The sequence below is a fragment of the Homarus americanus genome, unplaced genomic scaffold (genome assembly GCF_018991925.1).
Source record: "Homarus americanus isolate GMGI-L3 unplaced genomic scaffold, GMGI_Hamer_2.0 scaffold26351, whole genome shotgun sequence".
In the NCBI taxonomy this organism is placed as follows: Eukaryota; Metazoa; Arthropoda; class Malacostraca; order Decapoda; family Nephropidae; genus Homarus; species Homarus americanus.
In genome coordinates, this window is record NW_024724368.1 from 5,380,870 (window position 1) to 5,408,101 (window position 27,232).

The 27,232-nt window shown below is 36.8% G+C and overlaps 2 protein-coding genes across 3 annotated transcripts in view; both read right to left on the bottom strand.

The window, feature by feature from the left end:
- Positions 1-1,311, bottom strand: part of LOC121864212 (histone-lysine N-methyltransferase SUV39H2-like) — a 33,117-nt gene extending 31,806 nt beyond the window's left edge. The window contains exon 1 of the mRNA XM_042363256.1: positions 1,095-1,311. Coding sequence (XP_042219190.1) covers positions 1,095-1,220 — 126 coding nt within the window. The 5' untranslated portion in view covers positions 1,221-1,311. The remainder of the gene's footprint in view (positions 1-1,094) is intronic.
- Positions 1,312-4,348: 3,037 nt separating this feature from the next.
- The window catches only part of LOC121864213, a 28,440-nt gene continuing 5,556 nt past the window's right edge, over positions 4,349-27,232 (bottom strand). For both annotated transcript variants that reach the window (XM_042363257.1, XM_042363258.1), the window contains exons 4-12: positions 25,012-25,104; positions 23,378-23,470; positions 21,920-22,028; positions 18,714-18,883; positions 13,390-18,315; positions 12,097-12,226; positions 10,567-10,719; positions 8,443-8,598; positions 4,349-5,354 (exon numbers count right to left, since the gene is read on the bottom strand). In XM_042363257.1, the coding sequence (XP_042219191.1) occupies positions 5,152-5,354; positions 8,443-8,598; positions 10,567-10,719; positions 12,097-12,226; positions 13,390-18,315; positions 18,714-18,883; positions 21,920-22,028; positions 23,378-23,470; positions 25,012-25,104 (6,033 nt within the window). In that variant the 3' untranslated portion in view covers positions 4,349-5,151. The remainder of the gene's footprint in view (positions 5,355-8,442; positions 8,599-10,566; positions 10,720-12,096; positions 12,227-13,389; positions 18,316-18,713; positions 18,884-21,919; positions 22,029-23,377; positions 23,471-25,011; positions 25,105-27,232) is intronic.

Sequence of the window (27,232 nt, forward strand, 5' to 3'; positions counted from 1 at the left end):
ATAAAGAAAGTGCACTATTTGAGACTGAATGTGAGAAGGACCTAGGTGTGTATTTTGACAATGAGCTGAAGTTCTCAGGCCATTGCAAGAAGAAAGGTAAATCAGGCAAATAAATTATTGGGTCTTATGAGAAGGTCGTTCAGATATCTAGATGGTCCGTCCCTCGTAACGATCTTCAAGAGTGAAGTGCTTCCCGATCTGGAGTACTGTCACCCCGTCTGGTCCCCGAGATATGCTAGGGACTGTCAGTTGGTTGAAAATGTTCAAAGGAGGGCCACCAGACTGGTGCCTGCACTTCGGCACCTCAGCTACCCTGAGAGATTGGAGCGCCTGAACTTGCCTAGCTTATGCTACAGACGGGTAAGAGGTGACCTAATTGAGGTGTATAAGCACCTCAAGGGGCACTACTCAGTCGAGTGTCCTTACTTGGAGCTGGCGGACGCTCGCCCCTCAAGGGGTCACAGCTCAAGATTGAAGAAGCCGCAAGTCCAGAAAACTGTGAGGGCAAACTTTTTCGTAGTGAGGGTTGTGAACTCTTGGAACAATCTACCAGAAAGTGTTGAGACGGCACCGAGTGTGAACTCTTTCAAGACCAGACTTGACCAACACTGGAGCAGGCTCAGGTACATTCAGGAGCCGGTGCATGCCCAATATTTGCCAACAGTGCGTGACAGAGACGTGACCGATCGCCCAGGCGGCTAACGAGCCGATCAGTGCTAAAAAGTGGAAACTTTTACTTTTCATTCCAAGTTCGTTAACCTAAGTGGTCCGAGATGGTTATCTGAGATGGGCCGGGTTGGCATGTGATGGTCCAAGTTGGACTGTAACAGACATAAATGATATATTGAGTGCAAAACTAAAATATACCTGAACCAAATTTTTTCGAGATGGGGCTTGGAGTGGCCACATTTCCAGAGGGCAAAACCTTCAAATGCAATGTTTTGATTTCATCACCAAAGAAGTGTTAAACTGATAGGTTGACGCCCCTTACCTCAACAATTATATCCGTAACAAAGAACTTCACGCTCCATCTCACTAGTTTCTTAAGTTACCTTGTAAACATTCATTAGCCAAATACAATTTGTAATACTTACCAACTTTGTTTGATAAGCTTTACTACTGTGTTTGATTCCTTTCGTTTTCACGGTGTTTGTGGAATTACTAATTAAAGGTAAATCCTTTAACTGTCTAAGAACATCAGACTTGTATTCAACACTCATTCTGATCTCGCTAAATTCAAAAGTTCATCAACAAACATCCATTATTTTCAAACTCCTCCACTGCCTCGGCCCTCCTCCCGCTGCACCAAACATCAACAAGCTTAACGGCGGGAAAACATCAGCGTTTGGTGGCCTATAACATGTTGATTATCCCTAATAATTCAATGCTAATATCGGTATAATATTAATTTAAATAATAAATATAGTATATGCATATTTATATATTTAATATTATTAATACCTAAAAGGTTTTTCTTCATAAATGTACCAATCAGATAAAGACTTTGGGCTCGCATCTCTTAATATATTTATATACACATCGTTTGAACGTCATCTTATAAAACTTTGATAACTAAACATGCAGTTTTTATGCAGTTTTTATGCAGTTTTGGTCAATTTTATTCTAGGAAATGACAGTTTTTAAAATGATATTATTTTTAGTCACGCAGGGAGGTATTACCGCCTGGGAAGATATTGGAAGCATAGTGTTGTATAGTGGACGACCTGTTATTGTAGTGGATTTCTCCCCTACAAACGCTGTTTGTCGCTGTGTAGCTGACCCCACCAATTCCCCAGTGTATGCCTAGTGGTCTAGGTCAACCAGCGCCGCCATACATCACGGAGCGGGGGTCAACTACTAAGCCACGCCTACCCCCGCTATTTAAGACCTGACCTCGTGGTGACCTGCCTCTTTTCTACCCACACCAACCAGCCAGCAACACCACCTCCTCCTCCGCCTGCCTGGCGGCCCTCGCTCCCGCCGGCGAGCATGGCGACCCACCAGCTGGTCCTCCTCTGAGCGTCCTCACCAACCAGCTCTCTACATCACGCTTGTAACCATGCTGCCTTCCCAGCACCAAGCTGCATTGTACATCCAATACAACATGTATACAGAGAGCACATTGTGAGTTTCCTTTCTCCACCCCATCCTGAGTGTGAACCAAACATAGCGTACCCCACAATATCATATGGCATCACAAGTTGCTCATCTGACTTTCTTCCTCATTTACACACAATTGCACGGCCTCTTTTGACAACACAAGATATATATCGTTTCTCATTCTTGATTTTTTCATTTCTCCATTTATTTGTGGTTCAATTTATTGTTTCAAGCCTCTTTCGCAGCTAACCAGCTTCCACCACTGGTTACCAACGGCCAGGTCGTACATAAAGAAGCAGTAGATATATCGCAAGTGTCGTCGAATTACCATCAGCTGTCCCGCCAGTCTCCGGTAATTTGCCGACAATCGGAATCAGTCAACAAAGCAAAAGGCAGGCAGATTACCACCGGGTTACAGAAACACACTTGTGAACTGCAGTCTCCCTTAAAAATTACTAAGTCTACACAAAACTGTTCACAGGAAAAAGACCAATTATTAATATTGAAATTGGTAATATTGTGGGGTACGCTATGTTTGGTTCACACTCAGGATGGGGTGGAGAAAGGAAACTCACAATGTGCTCTCTGTATACATGTTGTATTGGATGTACAATGCAGCTTGGTGCTGGGAAGGCAGCATGGTTACAAGCGTGATGTAGAGAGAGCTGGTTGGTGAGGGTGCTCAGAGCAGTGGCGTAGCTAGAGTGTGTGCCGCCCCGTGCCCCCACAAAAAATACATATTGCACAGTGACTCATATATATATATATATATATATATATATATATATATATATATATATATATATATATATATATATATATATATATATATATATATATATATATATATTAAATAGTTTGTGTACCATTATAATATTACTGTACTTTCACATACTCAAATATAGTATGCTTTAAATACACCCCAAACATACTTAAACTTTATAAGTAACAGTTAAACAAAAAGCAACAACGACATATAGGATAGGGAAAAAAGTAAGTGTAAAAAATTAGGAACATCTTTATTTCTGAAATGAAAACTACAACTTTCTACTAAGTAACTTTTCTTGTTTTTTTGTTGGCAAATTCTTCAATGACATTGTCAAAAACTATTTCATCTGTCAATTGTCGCTCTATAGACAGTATGGCAAGATTTCTCAACCGCAAGGTGCTCATAGTAGATCTTAAGTAATTCTTGATCAGTTTTAGTTTCGAAAAACTCCTCTCACAGGTAGCAACTCTAACAGCAATTGTGAGGAAAATCCTCAGCATTATTACTATATTTGGAACCGAGTTCCCAAGGTTATACTTTTGAATAAACTGCAAAAGTTCAAGGGGGCCTTCTTTCCACGTCTGTATTCTGTCTTTAATAGTTATAACAGCAACAAAATGCTGAAGTATTTTTCTCTCAACGAGGAACTCCTCTTTATCAATGTCGTCGTGATCGTGATCTATTTGACACTCATATTTATCATCCAAAAGATTCAATGGGGTAAGGAAGGCATATTTCTCAGCAAGTTCATGAAGCTGTTGAAATCTCAAAGCTATTTCTTGGATCACTCTGTCCAGGTGAGGGTTGGCATCTGAAACAAAACTTCAGCTGGCTGGGAGACATAAATTTTAAAGGGATGTACAGTTGCAGAAATGTGTTTCTATGCCCCCTGTGGTAACCTGTGCCTCCAAACAGCACCGTCGCAGTAGTAGTATCACTATTTATGAATGAATGGGTATTGGTTGTGTAACGATGGCTGTGATTGGTGGATAGGTTTGCTATAGGTCACATAGATTGGCCATTTGGAGGGTGTAGGAACACATTTCTGCAACTGTACCATAGGCCCTGCAGCCATACCACATTCATACCACCATCCTTGGTAAAGAGCTAATGAAAATATTTTTTCCACTCACCATCTTTTTATGAACCTAAACTGATCTTTCCTTAATAAACTGTGTGTGTACTACTAAGCAAGTTTATTCCTTTCATGCACGGGAAGAATACCTGACCATTGTCATTCCTTTGTCATTAAGAAATCCCAGCAACTTGTAGCTATAAATTTTTTTCATTCATTTTATATTCTTTGCATCTCTGGGAGGTGACCTCTCCTCTTCAACATTTTATATTACATACATACATAAGAACAGCACCATCCCATCTATTGTTAAAATAGTAAACAACAACTGATTTATGTACTGTACAGCCCTATAAATGTATTCAATGCATATTTTATCAGTATGTCTAAATCAAATGTAAGTGTATATTTTCAGCCACCGACTGCAACTTTATTAATAAACCGTTTATTATTATTACATGTATACAGTAAATATGTGATTGTACAGTATATATTTATTGTAACTGAAAATGTTTAATTTTCGCTCGTTGTCTGGGAAACACCATCACCTGAGGGTTTCTCATGATGTGCTCCAGCTTCACACTGCTCTAATTTGGGAATATATTCTTAACCTCTTGAATCTCAATAATATCCCATGACTCTGCCATATTTACTACAATATTGTGACATCACACAAAACACCCTTCCACTTCTGAGGACATGGCCTCCTGTGGAACCCACAGGAGGTCAAGACATCACTGTTTGGGTCTATAGTGGGTGGATGTCTAATATTGTTCATAGCAGCATATATGAGACTTTGTGGAAGCATCGAGGCAGATATAGACAAACCTGGCCTTTCTCCCATTACATCCCGAGTTAATTTTGGCCACTCTCGGCCTCCTAGGATGAACTGAGTATGTCATCATGGCAAAAAGATTACTGTAAAGACTCCAGCTAAACTTACATTAAAACAAAAAGTTTTAAAGTAAGCTTCAAAAATAAAATGATTGATTTAGCATTGAATTACATAATTTATAAGGTTAAAACACAAGAGGTAAACAGGTACAGTTCTTTTGAGGCATACTACAAGTAGATAACAATATTTCTTCAAAAAACATTGTTTTCCAATACAGTACACATATATAATGTAAAAATAAAAATGTACATTGCAAGAGATTTGTTGCCTAATACAGTGCCATTATGTAATATAATGGTGAAATTTGTCTTTCTATTCCAAATAAAAGTCATCCAGAAGCAGCTCATGACGCAATAAACCTGTGAGGATGAACTCTGTCCCTAGAATAGGAATTCCCATTTTCTTGAAAGAAGTCCATTGGTGTTTATCCTCCAGACAGGAAACTATTCTCAGTTGTGGTGCATATTTCTTTGGGGGCATATCCAGGTACTCCCCACCAGAGCATTCAACAATTTCTGTTGAAGAAAATTTCCTCATTAAAATCTGCTTGTACATGTATTAGCCCCTGTCTCATGGCAATAACAATTACTGTATATAAATTTGGGTTAATACATTTAGTTTGTATAATCCATTCACCCCACTGTAATTTTCCATAAGCTGTGAGATGAAATGTGCTGTTCACGTGAGGGAAAATTCCTCTATCAGTAAGCCGACCCTGAGAATGTAGGGTTAGCCCAACCTCTCCTTCAGAGCTCCCCTCACAGACACCAGTCCTCACTTGAAGCTCACGAGAATGGGACGGGTGACCTAGCTCAGTCAAGCTGAGCCCCCATCCTTAAATAATACTCACAGCTTATAGTGTTAATTACGGTGCATCTACTGATAGACCGTTACCAATATAGTTTTACAAATACATGGGCAAAAGACCATTTTGGGTTTGTAACTTAACCCCTCAACTTATTTATATATAAGCCAAGTTAATGGAACTCTACCCAAAGCTTATATATATAGCGTACTGTACAAGTAGTCATGTATCACTCAAAGGTAATAAATAATGTTGTTAGGAAGGTATATGCATATAAAATACTATACAAAATGTTATAGTTGCAAGCTGAGTGAATAACTTCTGATACAACTTATCCTTTTATTTTCAAGTCAAATTGCATTATGTATACTACAGTATATTTTATTCTTTTCCTATTAGTGAAGATGTTATATTTACCATCATTAATCACACACCATAAGAGGCTGATCATACAGTAATATAAAACTGAATTAATAAATAAACCTGGCAAATGCAGCACTGCCCGATCATCCCCCTCTGCAACCCCCAGCCTGTTTATATATGCAATATCTTAGCTTTTGTCTTTAGTAGCTCTTGTTAGGTCTACAGCAAATCTGATTAGACTATTTTACAGTATTTGGTGAGAAAGTGTTGTTCTTTTCATAAGATTTTTTTTAATTTATTTTTTTTTAAATATTACCCTGAATTACTGTCATCAAGATTATCCCTAATCCCCATCCAACTTCAACTCAGGAGACAGGTAATGCGACGTGATTCCTTTGTTCTAAGTATTTCTCCCTTGCTTTGTTCTGTTAGTTGGTTGAAGAGGGTCCTAGTACAGTATACCAGTTTCAAGATTTTGTCTTATTTTTCCAATGTGAATTTTTACTTCATTTGCCAGTCTGACCATTACACTTTCGGAATATCAGCTCACCTTGTAATGTACAGTAAGCATTACAATTATTCATTATTGTATTATTTACTTTAATACTGTTTGTACAGTCTCACCCATAAGTTCGTTAACTCTCCCAGCCAGCTATTGCTGCACTTTTGGGTGAGACTGTACATTAAAAAAAAATATTTGTTTGCACAGTAATTACAAATAAAATATTTTATGTGGGAGCCAAGACATGGTAACCGAGTACTGTACTGGTATGTTTGTTGATTTGAAAAATTAAAAACAATCTTTGGAACAATCCGAATAAGGTGCTAAAATCAAACAGAAAACGAACGAATAATTAATAATAATAATAAAAAAAAAATGGAAATTGTTGAATGCTAAAATATTCCAAACTCGGTTAATCTGGATTTTCAATAATGCGAGTGACCCAGAGCCCCCTTCTTTTGTTGAATTAATGAGGATATACAGTAAACCCTTGCCATTCAAGAGGGATAGATTTCAAGAAGTGGGGTGAATTGACAAAACCTCTAACAGCCACATATATAATACCTTAAGTATGTGGAAGTCTGAAGCTTTCTCTGTTTTCACTATGTTCTCGTCACGAACAACCTGCGCCACTTTAGCACTTGCAGGAGCACTCGCTTGAACAGAATCACGAATTGCTTATTCATTCTTTCTTTGTACCGCACTGTGGATTCGTTCACACCAAACAACCGACCAACCACGGTAGCACTCATCCCCTCCTTTAACTGTCTAATAATTCAACTTTCTTTGCCAGAGTCATCACTGACTTTTGCCTTTTATGTTTCACTCCACTAGCCTGACACTAGGCAGTCTTTTCAGGGCCATTTTCGCAAAGAAACACGAAAGATGTGAGAGTATGACACGAGATGCTTTGTCATGGGTACTGGGCGAGGGCAAACAGAGAGAGATGAGACGTTGTGGGCATGTGGGGTGACTCGTTGCTTTGAGGGAGAAGGCTCGCATGCTAACCACCTGAGCCACCAGCTACTTACCGCGAACCGTAAACCCACGAACGGGAAGGGTTTACTGCAATGTATTTCACTTTTCTTATTAAATAACAAAGCAAGTTCAACAAAGCCTTATTTATGCATGCAAATATGATTTGTGCTAAAAGAACAGAACATAAAACTTACCTGATATGGTATAGGATACAGTTTATAAAGGCTATTGAAAGTGTTTATAGCAGTGTACAAATTTAGAATGTTTCAAAATGGTGTTAATTTGAAATGTCACGATTGAAAATACTGTAGTAATTTAAAATACATTCAATAATTTTCTTCATAAAATGTGTTTAGGTTATACAATAAAGGTACTTTAAATTTCTATACTGTATACTGTACTGTACAGTACTATACAATTATACAATATTAATTTCCATAAAAGATGTCACATTTTGATGGTCGCAATGTGGAGAAAAGGAAACCTTTCAATACTGGACAAGGCTTACATGAAATAGCCCGGCATTGGAAGGGTTTACTGTAATATGCGGCATATTTATACAGTAAAATAAAATTTACAGTACAGCCTGTATATATGTTACGTTTTTTTTGCAAAATCGGTTATTTTACAAAATTCCCGGCATTCATATTGGTAATTTTGAGAATTAACTTACAAACAGACAATCCAAACTAATCTCGCCTTATAGTTAGGTTAGGTTAGGATGGCTCATGTAGATTGATACAGTTAAGTGGAACTTTTTTTTTTTTTAAAAACTTTCATTAACCTGTTTGTAAGTTATTTTGCAAAATTACCAATATGCATGCCGGGGATTTTGAAAAATAATCAATTTTGCAAAAAAAAAGTAACATATAAATGGACAACCTGAAAAAAGCATGCAGAAATATATAAATAAATAAATAAAATACAATATACAGTAATACTTTAATCATCTTACCTTTCATCTGGTCTGGAGCTGGTTTGACTGAGTCAGTTGCATGAATTGACAATCCCTCAAAGAGCAAAACTGTTTTTGCAGATTTTAGGGATTGGCTCAATTGAAATCCAAATTTGTTCTCAGATTCTGTGTCTTTCACCAAATATTTCCAAGGATCTGTGGTGGATGATGGGGCAGATTAAGAACAGGTGGGTTCCTGGGGCTTTTTAGTAACAAGAGGTCCCCTCCAATATATTAAATGACATTATTAATGTTTAATTACACACCACAATTAAAAATTGTTATATAGTTATTACAGTTTTATTCTTACCAATAGGATAGCTATGCACACAAATTACAGAACTAAAACAGCTCAGCATGCTAAAAAAATTGCTTCAATGCAAAGCATAAAATTTGTCATTACTGTGTTTTCAAATGCAATTTCAGATAACTAAACAAAATCAACATCTAGAACAATTGAATAAAATTCTTTGCACCAGTTAAAAGTTACACACAAATTAAGTTGGAAATGCTGAGCATGACACACATTACTAAAATGAAAATGCTGAGTATGGTAAAGGTAATAGCTCGCTTCTCACTTTCACTTCAGCACCAAAATCATGGATAATGAAATTAGAGTCTATGTTTCATAGAATTTCATAATCAACAGACAGGAGAGTTAGCATATTCTCTAATAGTTTGAAACTTTGAGGCAAAGACATACTGTCATTGTAAACTTGTCAAAAATTTGAAATGTTTACTTATAATTATATGATGCGAGCTGCATATATTTGCATTTCAAATCCCTAATCTCTCACCCGATCCTTTGGTAAATCTGTGGTCAAAAGAGCTGAAAACTGACACAGTCCTACAGATTTTGAGCAGCACATGCAATTTCTTCCCATTATTGTTCTCAGTCTTGACAAGAAACCATATCTGTCTGTCACTTCAATATAAGCAATGAGTTGACTGCTTAGAGCCATAGAGCTTGTCAATAGTGATGAGGTATGTACTCGTATACACATGAAACTGTTCATGTGGGGTTCTGCTTACTTCTCCTATAGACAATTATATTAATGATAATCCAAATGCACTGTTGAGTCTAATTGTCATTATTATTTTTCTCAAAATATACAATCTATGAATACCACTCATATTGGTGAAGACGATATTTTAGGTGTTCACTGCAAGCTAATTAAGTAAGAACTTGTGAAGTTAGCTACATTCTCTGGAGATTAGTAGCCTGAAATGTTAAAAAAATCTTGGTTGTGATCCAAATAGTAACATGGGACATGTTTCTGTCTATGATTGCCCTTCAAGTCCTTCAATTTCATACCCTGAATCAGAAATACAGTATGCTAAAAGGGTGCCAAATTTCCTTTGATTATATTTTGACTTTTTGCTAAAGCTAATTCTTAATGCTAAATAATAGAACCTAAATATTCTCAATTTGACATGAAAATGACAAACCTGTGAATTTGCAAGTCACTGAAAAGTTACTATGGTGTTTGTAGACAATATATTACATCCAAATGTAACATACTTTTCTTATTTGGCTGCACAAAGTTAAATATAAAAATTATTATTTAAATAAATGAATTATTAGCCAAATACTGTCCAACATATTTCTATTACAGCATACAAGTCAACATGATAACAAGGGCTCTGAAGAAGTCATTTCTTTACTGGGACATAAAGCGGTGGAATATACAGTACATTTAATTAATTCATCTTTGGGGCCTTTGGGCCCCTCACATCTGGAGGCCCTGAGGCAACTGTCCATTTTGCACTTATGATAATCTACTACTGTACTGGGTGGATGACTTGTGAAGTGAGCTATCTGAAAGTTTGCGCTGGTCTTCTGTAAAGTCAAATTTCATTTGCTCCTGATCACAATAAAATCTTTTATTCTTATATTTTTCATTTTACTCTTCTTTTCTAACTCCCACGGTAAGCTTCCTTAAACAATCAGTGATATCCTCAAACACTAAAGGAGCTCATTTATTTCATGTTTGATGTACAAACAAAGAGATATGACATCAGATGAGTAATCAAGGGGGGTAGATTCTCATCATTCTTGAACGGTTTAGCTTTTAAAATGCCAAATCTTAATTACTAAAATACTAAGTAGGGATAATTACTAACCAACAAAGTTTCCAGCTAGTTTTGAAGTCGAGATCCAAGTAGGAGTAACTATGGGTAGACCTCTGCCAATAACAGCCAACAGCTTGAATGTTCTCCGTACATTTGTAGTGACAAGTACAGAACACTCTCGTGGAGACTCCACAACCATACCTCCTGGAAATGTAATGTAGAAAGTCAGATACTATAGGCAAAATAAGATAGGTTGTTCTGCTTATTATGAATGCAAAACATTTTGTTAATTCATTTGTAGTACAGTATTTAAATTTATGAAGGTACAGGCATAAATAATGGTAACTCATTCACTAACATATTTGTCAGACCCACATACAGTACATAATCATTTATGAAATGTAAGAAATGTGAAGCAATTACTTAATTTTAGTAGAGTCAGATACTAATGCCTGTATTATTAAACAAAATCTTCCCTTGAAGAAGGTCGTCGTGTTTGAACACGAGTTTTAAACTAAATGAGTCCTGAGGGACACCGCAGTACATTGCTTAACGGGGTGGTGTGGCGGTAAAATTAACCAATTCCAAGATTATAAATAAATTTTATTGGAATTAGTAAATTTTACCGCCACACCATCCCGTTAAGTACAGTACTGCGGTGTCCCCCAGGACTAATTTAGTTTAAAACTCGGGTTGAAACACGACAACCCTCTTCAAGGGAAGATGTTGTTTAAAAATACGGGCGTAAATCAGTTAGGAAATGAGGATGCAAAAAAGAAATACAAGAAATTACAGAGAAAAGGGTTTTTATGATTTGTGAGCTTGTGAATAAGAAAAAGGGTTGGAAAGGAATTGTGGTGAGGATGTACCCTAAGAGGAACAATGTAATGAGTGAACGAAGCAAATCAGGAGGTAATAATTTTTAACGCTATTGACTCATTCCTCACTTGGACTTCCACCATGTAAGGTAAGGTTTGAGTTATCTTAGTGTACAGCATGCCCTGACAATTCACGGACCTCGATTATTCGCGGCTGGGACAGGGAGCCATTCGTTCTAGAGACGGTAATTTATTTTACCTGTAGTATTGTATATGCATGTAGACACACACACACACACATATATACAATACAGGTAAAAGAAATAACTGTCCTAAGGGAAAACACATAAAAAGAATATACATTTCTTTGCACACGAGTACAAATGTACCCCCCACCCCCGGTCAGCAAATGTTATTCGCGAATTTGGCTATCCGCGACCATTTTGAGAACTTAAACCCCGCAAATTTTAAGGGCATGCTGTACCCAATGATTCACCACACAGCAATCCTCAGATCTGGGTCAGGGTTTACTTCATTACCCTGGTTTGACTGGGCAATTGGTGATTTATGCAGCAATTGTTTAGATCCAATAGGACAGTACAGCTGCCTCAAAAATTAAGGTAAACCCCTGAAAGAGGCAGGTTTCCTTGAGGATATTCAGGCTAGTAATCTCACAGGCCCAATTTCGTATAACCCAGAGACATTTTACAAAATATTCTAGAACACGGCCAAGAATTATCCAGAAGTATGTGTCATATCATACCCAAGTCAGTAACAATTTTTTCATCTAGCGTATCCTTGTAGCCAGTGAAGAGAACTCTTGGTTTAGTACTGGCCTGTTGCTGCCTCTGGGATGGTGACCACAGCAATATGTCCTTCTGAGATGGTGAACCCTGCCAAACACACAAGTGAATCTCAAATACTAAATTAAAAAATCAAATTATTATACAGAAAACACACAATGAGAAAATATTGGACAAGAAAATGAGAATTAGATACTAATGGCAAGACAGTAGTATGAATATTTATATGATATTTAAGGAAGGAGCAATGAAATGAAATACAGTACTGAGAGACGTGGGAATGAAGTGAAATGAGGGTAAGCACCTGCACATCACAACATGAAGTGACTGGCCAAACCATAAAGTGTGGGTTAGCTCTGTCTCCCAGCATCACCATACTCACTGCAATTGATTCTAAACATTTTAAGATGCTTTCTACATCCCTCTAACTCAAGTATGAGGAAAAAAAATAGTGAAAACTGTAGGGGACTTAAACGAACGTGAGTTTAATTTTCTATTATACCTGTAGCACATGTATTACCAACCAGATTTATTTTATATTTCACTTTATCTTACACTCCAAGCAATGAGATCTTAAGCTGATATCTTTGCAATTATAAGTCAGACTTGGTGTGGCAATGACTATTAATTCTTGTGATATCCAGCTGACAAAATGTGTGACAAACATTGGACCTTTGACCCTTCTATAGCCTTAACCTATGAATTAGACTTGAACTGGTCTTGTGCACATCATTGCAATAAGTTGGATCATTCCCTAAAATTTCATAAAGAACAGTCAAAAAGCTCTTCACCTCTGACTTAAATTTTGATAGACAGCCCACAATGCAAGTAATATCAAGCGGCTATCAGCCCATCAACAAATTAACTTCGGTCTCACAGTGATTAACATTTCTTCAGGTGTCGTACTGATAAACCTAAACCTTTGACCTAACTTGAAATTGGTATTCTGCACTTCATCTTAGCAAAACATTTCCTTTTATTTTCTTTAGATAATTTGGCACAGATAACTTGGTTTATAGCTCTGTGGTTATTTAATGAATCACCAACGTTCATTACAAGAGAAATAGTATGGAGAAGAGAAGAAAAAGAACACAGTTAATTTACTGTATAAACAAAGAGAATGAATACGTTGGGGAGAAATGCAAATACTAAGGCACCTGAGAGATAAGGTATCTAGTTGATATAACAAAGTGAGAAAACTTCCCTGCACCTGAAAACAGCACATAGGGTAATATTACGAGGAATGAACTCACCATTCTACTTCTCCCACTCCTTGAAGATCTGGAAGAAGACGATGACGGGGCTTTGGAGTAACCACTGCCTCTCATCCTCTTGGATCTCAGTGAAACGTGACTATCATCACTTGACTGACTTGATCCGGTTTCCTCTTCTGAGTTGTCATTAGTATTTCCTCTTTTAAGTTGTCCTTGTTTTAGGATTTCCTTCTTAGAAATGTGTAACTGGTCAGCTGCTGCAGGTTTGCTCTTATCCTCTAGTGTAACTTTCTCCTTGGCACTCATTTTGGTTTTCTTATCTTTTGTTTGTATATTTTTTACTTCTGCAATATTTTTACTATCTTCATTTATTTTCTGCTGCACAATAATACTATGCCTTAGTTTCTTTGGAATAACAGGATCTTCTTTAAAAGTAAGAAGGGGTGTAGCGATACTGGCTCTAGCTTTACGAGCAGTTTGTGTCTGTTTCTTTTTGCTCTGATGATTTGTAGACTCATGTTGAGTAGCTTCTGATTTCTCTTCTAGATTTTGGGGATTTTTTGAAGTAGATTTGCATTTCTTTTTGGAAACTGGTGCTGATTTTTTTGTTTTTTCAGTGTCATCAGTGGCTAAACTTAATTTTGTATTACTTCTTTGCCTTGCTGGCAATATTTCTAACTCACAGTTCTCTGTTGCAGTAGATACATGCAATTTAGGTATGGCTGACCCCCTCCTTGTTTTTGCTGGTAATATTTCAGTCGAGGATTCAAGCAAAACTTCTGAAATATCCAATTTCCGAAGCCGTCCTCTACTTCTAGTTGAGGTTGCTTGTGACGTTTCATGAGCAACATCTTTACCTGGGGAAAATCTCTTTGGTACCTTGCGAACTCTACTTGTCCTGGCCAGTCCTTCAGTCAAGTTGTCTGGTTTCTTCAACTCTGCATTTGAATCTTCCTGTATTATAATTTTACTACTACATGTATTCTCATTAAGAACGTCCTCTTTTGTATGTTCCTTATTACTTGCTTTATTTTTGCCACTTTTTATTACCAGAGGCTCAGGGTTCCTGCTGCTTCTACGTGTCTGCTTTTTAATAGATTTTGTTTTATCACCTGATTTTGCACTATTTTCCCCCAGAGCCGAATCAGGCTTCTTTTCAGGCTCTCTATTATCTTCAGTAACAGAAGGACTATTACCTAAAACTTCCATCTTACTTTCCCTAACTTTACTCTCATCTTCTTTAAGTTCCACTGATGAGACAACAGGTTTACATTCATCAATATTATGTGCCTGACTTCTTCCCCCCTTAACATGATCTTTTGAAGACCTTGTGTGTGGAATACTCCTCCTTGATGTACTTTGGTTACTGATGCTACTGAGGTGACTTAAATTACTGGCATCAGAATTGTTTCTTTTACGACCACTTCGGCGAGAGCTTTGAACATCATCTATTGTTACTCCTGCCACACTGCCCCTAGATGCAGAGAATTGTTTACTTGATGGTTCACAGTCTGATTCCTTGGTCTGTATCCTTGTCTTATGTTTTGGTGAATTTTTTTCTTCAACTTCAATTTTCATAACTCTACTACTTTTTCTTTGAACTCTTACAGGCAATAGACCCTCTTTATTTTCTTTCTCTTTTCTCCTAGTCTGTCTTCCGGTTAATGACTGCTTATCACTTTTGTTTGGCTCTGTTTCCTTTATTTTGTCTTTCATTTGCTGTTGGTCTTCCACATAATCATCACTAGCAGTGGTCACCCCCGCTTCTGAAGATTTACCCTCACATGCATTTGACGAAATTTCATCATCTTTCATTCTTGCTTTTGTTATAACTTCCTGTACTGTTCTGGATTCAGATTTTGGTTTTTCTTCATTTACCTTGTCTGTAGTACATTCCTTTTGTCTTTCACAAGAGGATTCATCAAATCCAGAAAATTTATCGCTTATATCACTCCCCGACTCATCATTATATAAAGTTTTTCTTTTTGTCTTTCTTTTAGCATCAAACTTATCATCACTTACATTATCAAATGATAAAGATGATCGTATTCTTCTTGTTGGCCTTTGTCCTTTTACTCTCTTTGGAGTTACTATAGGAGAAAAGTAATTTCCTAAACCACTGCCACACACAGTTTCATTCCTAATGCTATTATTTGGTTCATTGTTTATTTCTCCAGCATCAAGTAGTTTTTTTAGTTCTTTGGGGTTACCCTTTTCTATCCTTTTCAATAAAGTAGTATTGCCTTCTTGGTCTTGATGTTTTTGACCAATGTCTGAACTTTTCCTGAATACTTCAGCTTTCTCTGAAGCATTATCTTCAATTTTGTTTGTATTTTCACCATCAGTTACCTTTTCATTGTTTACACCATCACATTCTGGAGATAATTCGAATAACCTTTGGGAGATGTTCCACCCAACATCCTCAGAATCACTACTGCTAAGAGCTTGTGGGTCGTGAGGGCCAGTAACTTTCCTCTCTTTTCCTGGAGTTTGTGAAGTTTCAAAAAAATTTTCTTGACTTTCATTTTCTTCACTATCAGGAAGACTGAACTTTAAATATGTTAAATCAACTGAGGTATCAGAATCCTGGGTTGAGTGCCTAGCTGCTGTTGATGCCACAGCAACAGGAGCCATTCTTGACCCTCGCTTAAACTCAAAAGTCATTTTGTAATTATATGCAGTTTCTGGACATGATTTTACACTTTCTTTCATTGGGGTTGAAGATGCATTCGAAATAAGCTTTACAATTTTATGTCTGGTTGAAATTTCGTCTTCAATATCAGTACTTTCATCTGAATTATAATCCTCCTTCATTTGTTCAACTACTGGTACTTCATTACTATTCTTGTTTATGTGTTCTTTCATCCCACAAACTATATTATCACTTTCATCATCTTTCATTATATTTTCTATCTTCTTTCCTGCTTGATCAAGGTCATATTTTTCTGATTCACTTTTAAAAAGTAAATTGCCTTTGGAAGATGAAGAAGCATTATTATCGTTTTTGTATTTTAAGTCTGAGAGATATTCATCATCTTCATCCTCTATTTGCTTATCATTCAACAATGTTTCAGATGCATCAGAAAAAGTATCATTTAAGTTAGTATCCTTAAACTTATCCTTTTCTTCCAACATTAGTTTAGATTCTCTAGGGTCTGAACCTGTTTCCTTAATGCCTGACAAACTATCAAGGGATATATCCTGTGTTACCTCAGCATCCAACTTACCCCAGGTCTGAGAAATACCCCGTAGTGGCTCCTTACTGTGTTGCCTAGTGTCACCAGGTGTTGAATGTGGAGGTCCATCAACTTTCTTGTTACTATCATCAGTAAATACTTGAGTAGGTTTCATTTGGACCATATCATCATCCATTACTGCTGGCAATGGTGCTTCAGCCACTGGAGAATCGACAGTAAATATCTGCGTAGGGGGTAAATCATCATCATCATCATCATTTATATTGTCTGCCATATCATGTGCTCCAGTAGGTGTTGGGAATAATTTATTTTTATCAGTTTCAAGTACATATAGTTGAGTTGGGGTAATATCATTATCATCTGCTGCTGCGGGTAATGGTGCTTCAGTCACTGGAGAATGTACAGTAAATATCTGCGTAGGGGGTAAATCATCATTTATATCGTCTGCCATAACGTGTTCTCCAGTAGGAACTGGGGATAAAATTTGCTTAGAAGTGATGCTCCTTCTCTTTGCACATGCGCTCTCTTTAACACCTTTGTTTTCTGGTTCATCAGCATATGGCTGAGTTAAAGCATTGGGATCTACATCAGTATCATCGTTGGGTGCTGAATATACCTGAGTAGGCTGATTAAATATGTCTGACTCATCCTCACTTTTAATAGATTTATTCTCTTCTCTGGATATCTCATTTTCAGGTACTGGATCAAAGTACTGAGTGGGTGCATCTTCATTACAGGAGGTATCATTATCAATAGCTGAATAAGGCTGAGTAGGTTGATTGAATATACTCTCAATGTCATCATCATCGTCATCATCATCTTCGTCAGATTTTTTATTTTGTAAAATCCTGCTTGTGTCATCAAAAGGCAAGGTTGGAGCATCCAGAATACTGTCATTGCATTTTGCTGTTTCATGTTGGTCGTCATATAAATATGGTTGAGTGGGAGTATCTAAAATATCACCATTGGTAGTTTCACTAAGCAATTCATCTGGAATGTCATCATCCTTTCCAGTTGCTGAAGAATCTGCAATTTTGTTTTTTAATTTGGGTACTGTGGCAAAAGGCTTCTTAAATACAAAATCTTCACTATCCAAAAACAACTGAGTGGGTACATCATCATCCACATTTTGAAATTTGTTACAAGTAGGACTTTGACTTGCAATGAAAGGCTGTGTGGGCAGTAATGTTTCATCATCCGTATCATCATCATCATCATCAATATTTTTTTCATCTGTAAGTTCAAAAGCTTCCATAATTTCCTGTGTAGAGTCAATATATTTTTGAATAGGTGATAAGTTACTTCTGTCACTGATATTTCCTGCCAATTTTGGAGACTTCTCTACGATGGAGAAAGCTTGAGTTGGCTGATTGAAAATGTCTTCCTCAATATTAGTGTTAGAATTATTATTCTTAGTCTCTTCAGAATCACCTGTAGTTTCACTATCCTTATCATTGAGTGCACCCATTACTTTAGAATCTGGCAAGTCTCCTTCACTACCTTCTTTAGTGTTGTCTTTATCCCTGCTTGTTGTGTGAGAAGTATTAGAGACATTCTGACATTCATTCTCACCAAACAGCTGCGGTGGTACCTCATCATCTTCAATATCAGTGCTCGCATCACTAATGGACTCTTCAATTTCAGACTTTTCAAAACTAACCCTGCCAGGTTTAGCATTTGAATATTCAGGTGTGTTGGTTGGTTTCGCTTTGGGAGGTTGAGAGGGTTCAAAGAAGAACGAGCTGCCATCCTTATCCTCATCCAAATTCTGAAAGAAAAAAGTTTTAATTCAGATGACAGCATTATTGTTAAATTAAGAATGTAATCCCTTTGTGAACTAGGGTGTTAGTCCCTTTGGCTTGTGGAAACTTTTGATTAATATTAAAATTTAATTAAATGGACATGTCAAGTAATTTTGTGGACCACTGTTGTTCTACTCTAGAGGGGGTCATAACAATATGAGAAGAAAATCAATAGAATGGATGACAAGAATGTATAGAGCATATCACAAATGGAGGACACAATGTACTAAATTTTTGGCTCCTTGCAATCATATTTAGATGAATTCCAGTCATTCAAATAATACCGGTATATCTTAAGTTACTGTAACAATTGCCTCTATTTCCTTTGTCAACAAAAATATACAAACAAAATTAAAATAATGACCCGTATAGCTGATAAATTGTTTGGAGACTCTGACACTGTCATCCTGGTACTTTTGTCTGGAAAGGGTGTACTCTGTGACGTTGATGGTGATTCAGATACAAATAAATTCCCATCACTGCCGGTTGTGGTTGTGTGTGCCCTCGTAGTTGCAGGGGTCGCAGGTATGATGTCTAGAAAAGGATATTCTTTAATAAAACACTGAAATCTTACATACTTACCAAAGACAAAATAAACATTAAGAATTCTAGTAAAGAGTAGTAATTTTGTGATTTCCAAGTACTGTACGGGTACAGGCACTCCCAATTTACTAAAGGGTTCCATTCGTGAAAAACCTTACATAAAGTGACCGTAAATCAAATCACATTTTCCCATAAACTCCCTTTATAATAGCTGAGCTATGTATAAAAAAAAATATTGAAAAAAGTCCAGAAAATACAGCAACAGTTCAGACGGTTTGTGTATTCATACATACAGTTGAATGTCTGCATGGATGTCACACGGCACATGTCTCAGTCTGAGTCCTGCCTTCATATGAATAATATTAGTGTGCCACACCTCGCTACTTTCACTCATTTACGTGAACTTTTTATGTAGAGTACATAGTATCTTTAGCGGAGAAACTTGACGGTATTAAGAAATAGGTTAAAATAATGTTGAGTATATACAGTATTTTAAGAAATGGTTAAAAAAAAAAGTTATAAAAAGAACAACACTTGCTCACTGAATATGTACAGTAGTTTAATCAGATTTACTGTAGGCCTAATGAGAGCTAAGACACTGCGTATGTAATCATGCTGGGGATTGCGGAGGGTGGGGGGGGAGGTTTATTTATTGATTTAGTGTATTATATTCTTGTATCATCAGTCCCATATGGAGTATGATTCATCATGATTAATATAACATCTTCAATAATAGAAAAAAAAAATGTAATTTCAGGGGCAGATCCAGGGTGGGGATGCTGGGGGTCTGGACCCCTCCTCTTCATCAAAAAAATTCCATTATTTTTTCTTTAATGTAATATTGTACTCAGGCATTTTTGTATAGTAATAAGTAATCATTATTGACCTCTGACTACCTCCAAATATCAAGTGCACACGGCTTCAAATTGGCACCAAATCGCCCAAGATATTGGTCGAGTTAAACAAATTTCTGGGGGCTTACAGCACCCCTCCCAAACCCCCCCAGCTGGGTGAGGGTTTGCTATGCTCGCCATGTTCCCCCACCCACAACTTCTAGGACCCCTCCTTTTGATATTCCTGGATCAGCCCCTGAATTTGTAATTTAACTTGAAAATAAAAGGATAAGCTATGAGTAAATCGGAAGGTATTTACCCAGGATGTGTTTGTAAGAGAGCTTTCAGCAAACCAGCTTACAACAGTGTTACTATAACATACTGTATAGTATTTGATGTGGATTTACCTTCCTAACAATGTTATTTCTTACCTTTGAATGATCCATGATGGCGCAATTTAACTACTTGTACACTTAGACAACTGATTAATGAATAAACAAGGGATATGCAGATGCATAATCCACTGCAATATTATTTAATACATGCTGATAAATACAATCTGTCACTTTTGTGATCTTTATTGTACAGTATTTTATCGATTTAATGAACTAATTCAAGTCACCCCTTTCCGTTAAATCAAAATTTCCGCTTAATCAAATTTTCGTTATTTTCATTTGATTTACCAAACTACCGTGTTTCACTAAATTCTGCACCAAACGCACCACACGTCACTTGGCACATCAGATTTGTTTACATCTGCTCGGTCTGTGTCCTGTTACCAGAGTGTGTTGTTCACTGTTACCTCTCGATCAACTAACTGCACTGGAGCACCTTAGCTTTTGTCCTTATTCAAGAAATCTTCAGAGCCAACTGAATTTACAGGGACTGAGAGAGGCTTATATAAAATGAGTGACCTTACATAACATCAGGTCAGGTCAATAACATGGGATCCACTAATCATCACACCACCTCCACTGCAAAAGAAAGAAGTGCTTATAAAAAAATGGGTGACATAACAACAGGTCAGGTCAAAAACGTGAGACCCATTGATCATCTAACCTACTGCCACCTCAAATGCTTTCAAAGCATTTTTAACCTTAGGCCAGTTATTATTAATACCCCAACACCCCACACACAACATCTAGAGTTTAAAGTCTTTTGTGTGTGAGACACTGTGAGTTGGGGGGAGGCAGGGGGGCAAGGAAGGAGGGAGGGAGGCAGGAAGGGGGAAGGGAGGGAGGAGGGAAGGAGGAAGGGAGGCAGAGAGGGGGGAGGGAAGGAGGGAGGGAGGCTGGCTGGTGTATGTTTTATCATTAATAATATAAAATATTAAACACGAGAGAAAAAATATTATATATAATTTGACATCAACATTACATGACAAGGCAGATAATAAGGCAATTTTTTCACCCAAACCTCTCCACTGAGAGGAGGCTGGGTAGGCTTACACACGATCTCTCTCTCTCTCTCTCATGCAGATCCACAACGTTGTGGAAAAATCATTACAATTATCATAACCTGTACTCAAATGTACTAAAAAGCCATAATTTTGAATAACATATTACTGTACTCAATTTGTACTCAAATATACTATGGTAAAGGACTAAAATTTTTATCTCTAGTGCAAACTATGGGATGTTTATACTAAAATTAATCACTATAAACATCTCATACTTTGCACAGGAGATAAATTTTGTATTCTTTTACCGTAGTACATTTGAGTACAGTAATATGTTGATTATATCATGGCTTTTTCACAGCAAAAAGTCTGTATTACTAACCCCAGTGGTCAGGAAAAAGCCATAATATAAGCAACATATAACTGTACTGTACCGTACCAGTTATTTTTATTATTCAGGTGAAGATGAAGGTCTTCATGAAAGCATGACAAAATTTTCTCTTCAAAGGTGTTATGCCATAAATGTGCTGAAACTAGTTTTACGATTACAGAATTCAAAAAGCATACCCACTGTTCCATATTCATCGCCAGTGGATCAACAATAATTTCCAAGATAAGGCAGGGAAAATATTATGACTTGATACTCCCCATCCACCTGGGGTAATTCTTCCAAGCCACACTACCTAAAGCACCATAAAAATAATCTTGAAACTGGAGGAATATTAAACCAACAACACCAAACCTGCTGCACATCTATCAATGAGAACAATCACTAAAAATATCATATTCAAATACCTGATAATCGATGAGTGGATACAGGTGAGGTGGGTCTGTCTTCAGAACCATCCAACAAAAACATAGATTCTGATCCAGTCTCTGACCCACTGTCATTGTTCTGAACCTCCTGAAATAAATGCAACTTTACTGTCTTTCGTACCCAGGAATTTCCATTTACAACCCATGTCAGGATTAAGCAACTCTGAATCCAGCCTGCTGCCTACAAATGACTAAGCATCCCACAGATCTGGCATCAGTGACCACAATAGTCTGTCCATGTCAACACGCCTATAAAAACAAAATAAACAGTAAAGGTTTTGTGAATTTATTGTCACTAGCTGGCTTGCACGGAGTTGACTTGAGGGTAGACTATCACATTTTTAACATATTTTGTTTTGTTTCTGATTATTTGTGAGAGGATTTTATCCCATTATCATTTATTTGTATGTGTTTTGTGTGTGTGTGTGTGTGTCTACACACACACATATACTGTATACAATACAGGTATAAGAAATAACTGTTTCTAAAACGAATGGCTCCCTGTCCCAGCCACGAAAAAGCCAGCAACTTTAAAACTACCCTCAGACATTCTTGGGTATATCCAGGATGTCATCCGCAAATAAGTGAGGTCCGGGAATTAAAAATCCGAGAATTATCAGGGCATGCCGTATATCTTTGCATATTCATTATCCAAATTTTCAGTCTCTATTTCTTCATACACTGGTGCCTTGAATGCTGAATAGTCTTAGATATACTAGGCTGTATATATGCTGTTCGAATCTAGTCGTGCTTTAATTTATTCCATTTTGAAATACAGTACAGTACTAAAATTGATGCACTCAATCCAAGATCAAGTTCACCCAAGATTTTAATTTTTGCCTCTAACTTAAACCTCTCTCTCTCTACTTCTTCTCACTTGAACTGGAAAGAGAAGCAGCAGCAGCTGCTGAGCATTTAGACATCTTGGTAAGTTGTGCATGTGGTAAAATCAAAGGGTATTGTGGAATTAAGTAAGAGGAAATGTCGTTAACTAAGTGAGCACTGGCTGAGTGACATCTGATTGAGAGTGCAGCAGCTGAATTGAGGCGGTGGTTGCTTTGAAATGCCTTCAGCCCGGTTTTTCTTCCACAATATAAAGTTTCTTGTGATATCTAGGAAAATGATAATACTGTACTGTAGCAATTTAGGTAGCCCTGAAATAAAACAATGAAAAAAAATCACAAAATAAACCAAGGCCACTGTACAGCAGATGATTCTGTTAGATGTAAAATCACTTGGTATTGAATTCCATCCTCAGCCCTTTAGAGGAATAAAAAGCATTTATTCATTCATGACAAGTAAATGGGTCACCAAACTGTTTGGTGCTACCAGGATGAAAATCTCTTCTTCATGATTCTCTTATCGGGGGAAAGATTTTAAGAGTACAATAATGAGGTGATAATCTGACATGAATAAGTTTTATATACCATTTCTTACCTTTGGTTTAACTATGTACTTGGTTTGTACATTCCCAAATGTGATAGTTTCTCCACCTTGCAAGGCATACCGTACATTGGGCTTCAGTATCATCTAGAAAACAATAAAAACATACAGTATGTAAACAAATCAAACCCATAAATAATTATCGACACATATCAGGAAACATTAAATAGTACAGTATATTATATGTAAAAAATAAACAGCTGACACTACAGCTGCTCCCCGACCTACGACGGGATTAGGGACCCAAATCCAGGTCGTAAGTCGAAATGGTTGTAAGTCGAAAATGTTTAAATAATACACTACATAGAAAATCTAAAATGGGTGTCTCTTTTTCTTCTCAGCACCACAAAACTCTCACTTTTAAGCATGCCAGCCATTTTAAAGTGAATTATAAACAAAAATTTTGTCAGTACACAGCGCAATCACTGACGTTGGAACTCAAAAATACGTAATTTGACAAAATTTTGGTACGACTGAGGAGGTCGTATGTCCGGGTGGTCGTAAGTCGAGTAGGTCGTAAGTTGGGGAGTAGCTGTATAGGCAGCCACTACAACATGACCTGTAGCACTCGACAAAGTTTTACTTCAGTATTTCATGATAATTATTTAAGAGATGATGAATCTGTGACAAAGATAAAGTAAACAGTTTACAAGTCACTGTGACCTAATTTTGATGAGTTGTTGCATAGTTAAAGGGAGAAAAAAAAATATTATTTGGTTTCTTATTCTGGATGGGGAACATTATAGAGAAATACATATTTTACAAGAACTAAGTGTAAATCAAAATACCGTACAACAAATGCAGGGAGTTTAAGTTTGCTCGTTTCTGGCTACTCAGCATCATAGAAGAAAATTTTTACAAGAAATGTGGAGGACTGATCGATACTTTTGAAAAGTAGGAAAAGGTGATAATTTTTTCAGGCAGCTAATTAAATATCATCGGATAATCTTGTACATGTTGAGACTTAATTATTTTAGATAGTCTGGTAGGCACACAGTGGCTTATTTTCTCAAATGAATTATCATAAGTGATATTGATTTCAGTGACTACCAATGTTTTAGATTCAATTATTACCTTGCCACTTCAACACTTTGAATACCACTTAACAATACAAATTTCATTTTAACATAATCCACCAAAGACTTTAAAGAATAACAGTATGTATGGAAGCTCTTACATACCATTCAATCTTCATTTTACCACTTATTAGTTTACAAGCCACTGGCCTGTTCTTTGTTAAGTTGTTATGAACTTTACTGTCCAGTGTTACTACAAAAGGAAGCCTACAAAGTTTGGTAAGGTCACACTGGATAACATCCAAAGATTTAGTGTTGCACTTATACTCAAGGGCAGCTCTATATACAAAAGATTCAAACACCATTCTATCATTTTTATTGGACCTGTTTTCTATATCCCCAAGGCTTTCATTTTTACACAAATAAATATCTCACAATGCAATACATGTGACAATATTTTTATCAAAGGTACAACTATAAAAGAAATGTAATATTCTCTCTAAAAAAAAAATGAAGATAAAAATTTAGTTACAAGTACAACGTGTTCTAAGTAAAATAATTACGTACAATAAAGACATTACAAACATAGACAGAAAAGGATCCAAAACTCACCTTCCCAAGTCTGGTTTTGTTCCTACTACCCAAGTCTGCAATGGTATGTAGGCCTTCCTCAACATCAATGACAGCATGTTGGTTGGAGAGAACCTGAGAAATAAAAGTTCAATTAACCACAGATTAAACATATGCATGAATGTTACAGTAGCTGTTCACCTTGATTGATTTATCTTTATTTATTTTTTTATTTTTTTTATTTATCATTTCAACACTGATCAACTTATTAATCATTCAGTCAGTCACCCTGTTCTTTGTTATACCTTCATTGCCCAATATTAGTCCAGGAGGAAACTAGAGCATCAGCAGAAAACCTTCAATGTTTGGGAGGGTTACACTTTGGACATCTAATCCAGAAAAGGGACTGAACCCAGGACACCTTCACTAAATACCGATTCACCAGAAGAGTAAGTGTTTAAGATCCCATAGCACTGATCTGCTAAGATCAATGTCCCTACCTCAAAATACAGTACAGTACCAACCCCTGGAATAGGCAGACTCTGCCATGGAGTGTTCTGTAGGAGGGAATCTCACAGTTCACTTTTCATATGATGAATGATCAGTACATTGCAGTGGAGTCTTGACAATTCATGGGTGAGGTACCAGAAGACATTGTGAATAATAGCTTAATCAATTTAAATGGGAATACAAGTACTGTACTGTACTGTAATTAGTTTAGTTTCAGAGGCCAAGAAATATCCATAAACTGGTCCAAAACTGCCTTAATAAACACTAAAAATCGTACATAATTATAATAACAAAAACAGTAACACATTGATATTGTACAAAAAGTAGCTCTACATTACACTACCAGCTCCTTCCCTTTCCATAATTTTGTGTGGGTAATGCCAATACTATGTTAACAAAGAACCAGGGATTTAATACCACACAACTCATCTGAGGTTGAGTTCATGATTTTCTTTTTGTGAAAACTGATTAGTTTACTATAATGTTTATGAACCAAAATACTTGTACCTGTAATATGGGAATTATGGTGAAATTACACAAGGTTGTCTTAATGAAGTTAGAGGTGCGCGCTTGGCTCAGAAATGGGGGTTAGCAGAGGGAAGGGATGCCCAGTCCTCCACCCAATTCACAAACCTGTACAACTTTTAATTTTTCTTATTTTATAGTTTTATATTATATTTTCATCAGAGTATTGAAGTGATATTTATATTAATTTTGTTCTATTCTTAAGTCAAATTAAAGTTATGAAATTATATTTCCACAACTTTTATGGTATCTTGTGTAAATATATACTGTGGTAGCTGGCGCTCAACAGTGAATTATGAATATTTGACAGAAAAAAAAAGAAAAAAAAAGGAGGTAGTAATAAAGGTACAGTTACCCAAAAAAGTCCTGTCGCGAACCATGAACCCCGAGATTCAGACTCTTGAATCCGAAGCATTTATGGACAGAATAATGCATCAGTCTACTGCTTCGGGTTCCAGGGATGAGGGATTTTTTCCAGCTTTAAAAGAGTTGTCTCTTTACCCGGCTAATGGAGATATCACTGAATACAATAATATCTCCGTTAGACAGAACAATTGGTGTAGAGCACTTCGGGGAATGAGAGATTTCCGGGTAACGAGACAACTCTCTCTCTCTCTCTTATAAAAAAAAAAAAAAAAATCATCCCCAGAATTTTCTGGGTACCGGAATATAATTTTGGAATTTCCGTAAAATTCCAGCTTTGGGAACAATTTACAGAAACAAATTTCAATTCCGGCTATAGGAGAGTTCCGGGTTTGAGGGATTCCAGCTAACAGAGATACTGCTTGTATATGGGGCTCTAACTATTTCGAGTTATCAAGGTACTTTCCTCCCAGTCTTTCGCCTCACCCCAACAGCCAACTTTTTGGCCCAAATAACCTACTGTAACATAATCTGAAAACTTGCAAAAAAATTAACACTTACCAGCACTGCAGGCAAAGCATGAGAATAATTCAAGCTTGGGGTGCCATGTGGTAGGTGTCACAGGTGATGGGGGACTCACTGCACTACAGTACAGTATATTTAGTACAATTCTGTATTGTAAGCACTTACACCACCAACTTTAAATGTTATTATTCACTTAAATACCACTGTATTGTACATATACTGTACAGTATAATCAAAATTTTCAATTTGGGTGGAATAGCACTTTGCACAAAATACGTGAAAATAAGTAGAGCGACTGCAAGTGGGTATCCTCTCACTAGGCCTACCAACGCATAACTGA